At 48.1% G+C, this 9,434-nt stretch overlaps 1 protein-coding gene across 1 annotated transcript in view; it reads right to left on the bottom strand.

Annotated features, from left to right (window-relative positions):
• Window positions 1-9,434, bottom strand: part of DUSP5 (dual specificity phosphatase 5) — a 114,619-nt gene that overhangs the window by 10,087 nt on the left and 95,098 nt on the right. The window contains exon 2 of the mRNA XM_026851518.1: window positions 258-276. Coding sequence (XP_026707319.1) covers window positions 258-276 — 19 coding nt within the window. The remainder of the gene's footprint in view (window positions 1-257; window positions 277-9,434) is intronic.

The raw sequence follows: 9,434 nt of genomic DNA, 5'->3' as shown, positions 1-9,434 counted from the left end.
GTGTGGCCCTCAAGTAAACAAGGCTCGGAAAGCAAACCCTCCGATGCGATTCATTCACCTGCAACTGTTTCGCCCTGATAAGCTGTGATAAGAGGTATCGGTGCCCTGGTGCAAGGAAGGATTTTGAAACAAAGGAAGCGCTGAGGATCTGAGCAGCCGCAGGGCTCCTGCCCGGGCCGCGGTTTGCATCCAGGCAGCTCCGGTAGCCGAGTGATGAGCGTGGGCTGCCTGGGGAACGCCCCCGGGGATGTGGTTACCTGGCCCAAGGTCTACAGCCTGGCAGCAAAGGAGGAAACAAGGGGTAACAGCTTGAGACGAAGCAAGATGTGCCATTTTTTCAGAATTAATGAATGCTCTGAGCAGGGGGTTCAGAGATGGGAGGGCCCCCTGCAACAGAAAAGTTGCTGGTGTGGCTCTTTGCGGGGTTCTTATGTTCCTTCCCTTGTGGCAAACTTCTAGGCTGCAAGACTGTCCCCAAGGGCCGCAAGACTTCCACCACGAACCTCAGGCTGTGCCTGTGTCCAGAAGTCATGACACTAAGACGCACAGGAATTAGGAAATTTGGCACTTGCCCTTTCCTTGTAGATAAGTTTTGCAAAATGACCAAAAAAGAGAACTGGAAATTCCTGGAAAAAAGTTAAGCAAAAGGATGAGCTCCAGCCAAGCTCATTAGAGCCCAGACAGATTACAGTGGAGCTCTCTTAAGAGCAGGGTGTCATTTATTCTGATGGTGCCCCAAAAGTATGTTCACCTCAAGAGTAGGCAGGAAGTGTCGTATCTGCCTCAAATTGCCTGCAGCTGAAACAGAGAAGCAGGAAAGAAACTGTGAGGAAAATGTTCAAGATGATTGAAAGAATAGCAACTCCTAGTTTCGAAGCACCTCCTCCTCTTCCTCTTTCAAACCCCCTGCAGCCCCCGGCTGGCTCCTTCTAACCTGGCCCCCCTCGCTCCCCTCCTCTGAGTCAGTCAGGGCATGAGACGGAACAAGAATAGAAACAGTTTGTGGGTAGGGGCAGATGTTCACGGAGTGTCTTAGCGGGGGTGTTGTCTTCACCTGGCCACCGCTGTCACGGCAGCTCCCTCCCTCCTTCCGCGCCCACCCTGGGAGGCAGCTGGGCATTGCCGGAGCCGCGTGGCTGCGTTAGATGTACCGTGGGCCACCACGGTCCCTGCCACAACCGCATCCCCACCACGAGAAGCATTGCCGCAGTCGGGCCGAACAGCTTCACATCATCCCGTGGGCAGGCTGATTCCTCCCCTTTATTTTTCACTAGGTGGAGAATCTGGCACGGGCAGGGGTACAGTGACTTTATTCCCGCTCACGCAGGAAACCTTCTCACTGCCTGAGCACAACCTGTCTTTCCTGCCTCCCAGCCCCCGGCTTCAGAAGCCACTTCTTCCTCCTGGAGAAGCAGCCTGGATCCCTCGGGGCTCGGCTCCCAGTAACAGCCCAGCTGGCAAACTGGTCCCAGTGTGGCACAGGGTGGGGAAGAGGGGCTGCGGGCAGATGCTAGTGTGCTCCTCCTCCTGGGAGGAAGGAGGGGGCCAGCGCAGTCACACGAGAGCATCATTTCCTCTCAGGAAACCCAAGTGAAATGTGGAGGGGCGGAAAAGAGAACTTTTTCCCCCCGCACTACTCCTGGCTGAAGCACTAGTCTGAAAGAGAGGGCAAACCGTACCAGCCAAGAAAATAAACTCTGGGGAATACCTGAAGTCTGGCCTGTACTGGCAGCAGGGTGTATATCACCAGACCTGACCTGCAGCTGACCTTCCTTCTTTTACACACCTAATGCTGAGCATCCAAACAACTGCCTTTCAGTAGATTACAGCTCTGCTTTTGTTTCTTAATGGAGTGAGTCATGACCACCTTTTTATTAGAAGAAAATAACAAGGCTAACAACAGCAGTACTAATACTTCCTCCGCTGCAGGGTACTGGCCGCAGAGTGTCCCTGACTTCTCTACCCACCAGCAAAATGACTCGGTTGTACTTGGAAATAGATGAGCAATCGGGGCTGAAGCTGTCAGGGCTGTGGGATGGACATGGATACTTTTCCTCGCTGGATCAGCTCCTTCATTTGTCAGGTGCTCCCAGCCAGAAGGGAGAAGTAAATGGAGGTTGCCGAGTAACTTAAACCACCCTCTGCTTTAGGTAGGAAACTCCCCTCCTCCCTGCAGTACTTGACATCATTCCCACTTAGGTTCTGCTGCATCTTTCTGCTCCTCCTCCCGCTTCCCCTTGATAATCTCCCAAACTCTTTCGTCCTTTGTCTCAGGCTTTTATCGGGGCTTTCAGATCAGCTGGTCCTTTCCTTTCTTCCAGGCTGTATTTCCCCTAACCCAGCTCATTCTTCCCTTCTCCCCTCCCTACCTCCTCCGGGCTCTTTGTTTTTGCCTGTTCTCAGTGCTGCAAAGGGAAACTTGCTTGCTGCAGCTGGTGAGGGGCAGCCCCAGCTCCTGGTGGACCCCCATCCCAGGTAAAAGCTTCCAGGGCACAGCATCCATGGAGTAGCCTCCAGCGGGCATTGCTCAGAAACAAAATGCTGCCTCTTGGAGAGAATAAAACTCAACAGGAGCTTTAAAAAGGGGCTTAGGTGAATAAATGAACTCAATTTCTTGGTCAGCAAAAGAGAAAGGATCAGCCAAGTTTCTAAGGCTTGAGTTGCCTGAGCTGAGACAAGGTATGCCCTGTGCTGGGTGCTAGGAGTGTGCCTGTCACCCCAAAGAGTTAATTAACCCCAAACCTCAGCAAGACCAAAGTTGAGAGAAAGCTAGCGAGCCCTGGCTGCTGGAAAGGAGACACAGGGGAAGGTGGATCAAGGGTTGCACAGGAGATTGGTGGGGAAGGTGGTATAGAGAGTAACCTAAATGCCGTCTGGGGCTTGAGCTGCATCATATCCTTGCTGGGGCACAATCCTGAACCTGCATCCTCTGGTTCATTGTGAAATGCGAGAAAATCCTCGAACAAACAAAGTGTAGCACAAGGCAGCAGAGAAGATGGCTTGGCATTTCTTTAATGTTATTAAGTTTTCCATAACATCAGTTTCTAATTCTGGAGTGGCTGATGTCAAAACACTTACAGCACAAGCAGTGAGATAAGTTTGTGCCAGTAAATGGAGAGCTGGAAGACAGGTAATTTTATCCTCAGGGCTGAGGACAGCCGAGTAGTAGCAATGAGAGCTTGTCAACTGAGACCTCATCAGTGTCATGACTTGGTCACTCCTGAGACAATGTCTAACAAAACAGATGGAATCATGAACGTTAGCTTTGTTATGAATTTCTCTCAGTCTCCACAGAATAACCCGTTGCCATAAGATGATTCTAGAGGGTGAAAAGCACTATCAGACACAGATTCTGTGGCGGGACAACCACCCTCTTCACTTTATGGACTCATAGATGTGATCTGATATTAAGCTGGAATCTTTTTTTCTTCCCCCAGAAACTAATAAAAAGACTAGTAACTGCTTGGGCATTTTCAACAAAAAAAAAGAGTTCATACATTTTTCAGTTCAAATCTACATTCTATAACAAATCCATAATCCTATGTGACTATTCCCAAATAATTAGAAAAAGATGCATGCAACAACCTATACGGTTATGAAGAACCAACCGGATTTCAATTTCTTGCGGCCCCAGTGTTTCTCAGACCTGGTTTATATTCCTAGCTCTGCTGCTGTAAACCAGAATTAAGCTAAATGGTACGTTGGCTTGAATGGGAGTTGTCTGTGCTCAGTACTTCTGAAAATCAGGCTGAAAGGGAATCTCAGACTTATGTCTGATTTTTACCTGACTCATGCCTACGTGACTCCACTGAGTGCTGCAAGCTGCTGTCAACAGCTGCTGTCAGGAGTAAAAGGGGAATAAACCAAACCTCCTGTCTCCTTTTAGAAGCCACTGTTCTTTCTGTTCCACTAGCTGGTTACTTACTCCTGCATACAGATGGACAGGCACTTTTTAAAACAGGGATTCCAGCTATCTGCACAATCAAGTTTCAATTTCTCCGCTTGCCTGACATGGCCCAGAGCATCACAAGCCATATAGACGGAGCACTTGCCAGACACAGTTATAAATGTAAAGAACCCATCTTCCCATTTGCAACCACACACTATCCCTGGGGTAGCTGCAGTAATGGCTTACATGGGAAAATGATTTGTGTAGTTAGCTGCCTTTAATGTGAGACAAAGCCCTTTTGTTCTTTTATCAACTTGCCAGTTCTCATTTGTTCTTTCCTCTTCCTGCTGCTGTTTCCCTGCACGCATTTCTTGCCTTTTTGTCCTGTCTCTTCCCTTTTACCGGATGTATTTCCCAGGAACCTGCTCCTATTCCGAACCGGCAGATCTCCCCCCACTAACACAGCCATTGTCAGCCCAGCTGGGTTTTCACTCACATCTCCCGGCTACCCCTGCCCATCGGTACCCAACCAGCCTCCCATGCTGCAAATCTTAGTCCTTGTGTGTGGTTACTGCTTCTTTAGATGGTTCAGAGCCATTAAATGACATAAAATAGTCCTACATGTGCCATTTAATTGACTGTTAGGACAAACATATCTTGGAGAAACACTGGTTACTTTGGTCCAGATCTTTTAGAAGCAAATCTTAACATCGTTGAATCAGACTCCCTCTGCCTTGGTCTTTCTGACTGACTCATTTCTTAAGCACCAGGTTGTTGCCTAGAGGGTATAATCTCATAAATATAATCCACTGCACAGTGTGTGTTACTATGTTCACTCTATTGAGAATGAGTTCAGCTCCTGCGTACAGAAATGACTTTTTAAGCTCAAGATGGAGTAGCTCATGCTTTTAGCTGAGAACATTTTGGAGCCATTTCAGTGGGCTACACAAATATAAGCAAACTAAATAAATACATTCAGAAAAAAACATTACACCCCTGTTTTCTACAGCGGTTCCAGTAGTAGAAAAAAACCCCATCCCACAGCTCCTGCTTGTTTTCTGGGGTCCCCATGCATGGCACAGGACTACAAACCCCTCTCTTACTCCAGCACAAGTGTCGCATTGTACATCCCATGCCTGAAAAGCATTTTATCCCACCTTTGCAAAGAGAAAACAAACACAAAGTAGATCTAGGCTTTGGTCTACCCTCTGGATATCACCCTAGACAGTATTTTGGGATGGTATTTGGGTCTGCTGCAGAGTATCTAGAAGGCAGCTGGGGGAAAGAGGAAGCAGCTGTAGCTGGTGGGCTGGGGGAGGCTGTGGTGACATCAGCCTGCAAACATGCCACCCAGAGCTGGGAAGAGGAAGGAGATAAACCAGACCTCTTTCACCAGCAGTAACACAAGGGGTAATGGTCTTAAAGTGAAGGAAGGCACATCTGCTGTAGGTGGAGGGAAGCTTCTCGGCAACAGAGAGCACCGGTGCTGGGCTTGCTCGCCGCAGCAGGCTGTGGTTCTCCACTGCTGAGGGCCCCAAGAATAGGCTGAACAAAAGTCTGTCCGGAAGGACTTACACAGCGTTGATCCTGCCCTGGGGTAGGGGTGGACTGGGTGACCTTTCAAGGAATCTTTATACAAGTCCTTGTTTTATATGCTTGTGTGGATCACGTTCAGGCACAGAAGTCTGTGACTTGGTAACTATCCTAAAATCTTTTAAATGACAAAGTAACCTGAATTAATAACTTGATTAATTTCTTTCATTTTACCGAGTGTCCTTTCTGCTGAAGGTGCTTTATGGTTCCTTCTAGTGTTGTCTCCCTCCCCAGACATCTGAATCATTCAGAAAAGAAAAAAAGAATTTTAATTAATTATTTTTTTTCCAAAATAAACCTAGTGAAACAAACTTGTAGAAGGGAGGAAATAATTTACATCTTTTATGTTAATTTCTCCTAGGCTCCTACTTACTTAACCCCATTTAAACTTTTTATCAGCTTATGACATCCGGTGAAAGTACACTACAGTTTATTAAAATTTAAAGCTGTTACTCCAAGGGAAAACACTGAAAGCTCTTTTATGGATTAGCCAAGTCGGCAGGATGTGGCTTCAACTTTGTATCCCTTTGATGGCATAGCCCACTTGAGCATCTTGATAAAACAGAACTTCTCCATCACTTTCAGCCCATTATAGCTTTCATTCTGTGCACCAAACTGTTTCGTGCCAGTAGGACTATGTTCCATTCCTGTATTTCACCAGCAAAGTAAGAGGGTAACATATGCTAACCCCATAAAATACATAGCCATATTTAAGATTAAGTAAATACTAACAAAAATGCTGTTAATTTATAAACAGGACAGTTGAAAAATTGGATGATACCTGCCATGTATTTGCTCACCTTTGTCCTGTAGGGAAGGCATGATCTGAGACCAGCAGGACCTGACTTATACTGTATACGTATAATCAGACACACACAGCTGAACCAGTGCAGCGTCTTGACTTGTCAACTTTGTATTGGAAACTCTTCCCAATACAATGCTGCTGCTTATAGTATGAGTCTTCGCCACAGTTTCCTACTGACAGAAAAGAGCCCGTGGGGTGACATAGCTGATTTCCTCTGCTGATATGGCAAACGGCCTGTTGTACAGGAACTCTTGCAACAGAAACTGCCTTGCCTCTCAGGTTGCAAACAGCATCCCCAAAAAGCCCTTGTAGTATGGACAAAGTTGTCTTTTATGTAGCTCACATTCCTGGGAAAGGGTGTCCTACTCTGAGAAAGAGTATATGGGCTTACTTTCAAATGAGCTCCTTCAGTTGATGGATTGGCTTTCACAAGTGCAGACAGGCCTTGGGTCCCCATCTCTCTAGTCCCTCAACTTCAAGTGCATTTAATCTCACTTCCTATAATATCCTCCCCAAGGGCTTGGGGCCCTGGAAGAAGCTGGTGTATCAAATTTAAAAGGGGGATTTCCAGGTTTATTAAAGACTCATTTAATTAAAAAGTAAAAATTTCAAAGCCAGGCCCTTCCCCTATCCTTTCCCAAGTTCCTCCTGGGAAATGCCCCTTCTGACAGGGACTGCTTGGTGAAGGATCTCTAGGGCTACCTTAAAGCTTATGGCTGCCAGGTATACAGTCCTGATAAAGCGAGTACCAGCCGGTCCTCCAGAGCAGGAGGAAAATGCTAACCCTATAAGCTGTTGCTTGCTTCATCCCTCCTGCACTCAGATGGTTCTGCTTCACTTTCTTTGATAAGTTATCTGCAGAAAGGTCCCAGCTGAGCCAGACGTTATCATGCTGGAGGGACTGGACCATACTGCACCATCCCTGCCTCCAGCTCTGGGGTGGAGGGTGTAACCCCTGGCTGAAGATCGGCATGGGGCTGTCACATCTCACACCACTGCAGATGTTTGCTGTGTAACTGGGTGCTGGAGGCCTTACCAAACATGCCTTTCAGGCTGTGAGCTTTGCAAATCTTTACTATCCATCAGCTGTGAGCAGGGACTTCAGCCACACAGCATCACGCTGCTGTCTGCCTACATGCAGGAAAAAGTAGAAATCCAGGGGAAGAAAATGTTCGTCAGTACAAACTCACCATCCCATCAGCATGCAATGAAGAGGGCATTCAGGCTGGTCTGGAAGGATCTGTGTAGGCAGAAGTTGACTCACAGGGAAAAAAGGGTGGGAATGCAAAGGGGCTGAGCTGGGAAACAATTTGTCACTTGACAGAACATTTGTCCAGCATTGCTCGTGGTGATACTGGAAGCCTAGTTCGGGAGGGGGTGGTGAAGTGACCCTCCATGAGTGATGCTCAGCTCTTGTTCCCACCACTCTCCTCCTCCAGGAGTGTGGTACAGACATGCACATTCCCTTTCCTGCACCCCAGGGACCTCTTAGGAGCTCCCCTGAGAGGCAGCTCTCTGGGAAGTGTGGTTTGAGATGCAGCTTCCCAGTTGGGAAGACTGATTGCTGGGACACGCCACCACTCAGACCTTAGCGGTGCTACTTCAGGCATCGGGCCATCTGACACATATTCCACTGGATGAATCACTGACAGATTTTGGTTGTTTACAGCACATCTCTTATCTACCAGGAAGGGGAAAAAATATTTATGTCGACTGATTTGGAAAGATCTTGGGCACCTGAACCCATGGGGCTTAGAGGTACACAAAACAGTTTACTGTTCCACCAGGGAAGGTCAGTCCTAGAGAAACTGGTCATTGTGCAGACATGGTGTTCCTGTCATACCACTTGAGGGTACAGACAGCAGGATGCTGAAGCTGCTGCTTTTTTTTTTTTTTACCCTAACAACCCCAGGAACTGACTAGCCATGAAGAACAACTAAAGCTCTTCTGGGAATAAAACACATCTGTGATACTGCTAGCCTGCTCCTGGGGCTGTGCCTGGCACTGCGATGAGCTACAGATGTGTGGTGACAGGGACTCTCTTCTCTATAGCTATACCACATGGATTGCAGCAGCACCTTTGTGTATCATGTGCTGCTAGCTAGCCAGAAACACCATCAGACCATATAGGTGTCCCACTGAAAAGCACACACATGGTGTGTTGCCTCTGAACACAAGCCTCCAGAGGCAGGGAGGGAAGGCAGCCAGGGATGTGGAAGGGACAGAGCTTGCCAGGGGTCCCCTCCATCTGCTCCCTTCTTGTGGTGGGAAGGCAAAGGGAGAGGAAAGTTGTAGCCACGGAAATGCAGCAGCAGGATGAGACAGGCCTGGAGAGTCAAAGCTCAGCATGTATTTCCCATATGGTGGCACCATATGGTGACTCTACCTTGCCACAAGGTCAGCGTGACAAGACGGCCCATACATTTTCTACTGATGCATTTAAAGAGGGGAGAAACCATCCTCACTGCAGCAGGGAGACCACAGGAGAGCTATTTGTATGTTTTGGCAATACCCTAGCATCGTTCCCAAAGGCAGGTTAGGTATCTGCTCACCTTTCCCACCACCTGCCCAAGCCCTCTCCTCGAGGTGGCTTGGAGCGGCACAGAGCTCCTTGCAGGGGCCGTGAGTCCTCCTGGCCTAGGGCAGACCTACAGTAAGTTTGGGACAGGAAAGACATGTCACTGTGGGATTTTACTCTGATTGATACAGGTTAGACTGTCATTTCCAGAGGGCTCAGCTTGACCAACTCACACTTTGGGCCTTCTTTGCCCTTTTCATGCTGCAGCTTTAAGCCCAGGAGATGGAACGGCGTGTTTGATTCATGCTGGCCATCCACCTTGGCATGATGTAGGCAGCTCTATTTAAGGTAATACACAGATTGTAAAAAAACCCACCAGGTGAGAAGTAAATGTGTCTGCTTCTGCTGCTGTTGCTGCAGGAACAGAAACCTGCAAGAGGGAGATGATGCAGATACCAGGGGGCAATCGCTCCCCAGAAGGAGAAGCAGGTAGGCATCCTTCCTTCATTTAATGCTCACCTTCACACTGTTCAGATCAGGCCCCAGGCACTGGTGCTGGAAGGTGCTGCGAGGCTCAGCCTCCTCCCTACAAGCTTTATTCCTTAACAAGACAGCATTGTCCCTGCCTG

Source organism: Athene cunicularia (assembly GCF_003259725.1).
Source record: "Athene cunicularia isolate RWA chromosome 6 unlocalized genomic scaffold, athCun1 chr6_part1, whole genome shotgun sequence".
Classification (NCBI taxonomy): domain Eukaryota; kingdom Metazoa; phylum Chordata; class Aves; order Strigiformes; family Strigidae; genus Athene; species Athene cunicularia.
The sequence above is the reverse complement of the archived record's forward strand: the minus strand, read 5'-3'. Positions and strand labels throughout refer to the sequence as shown.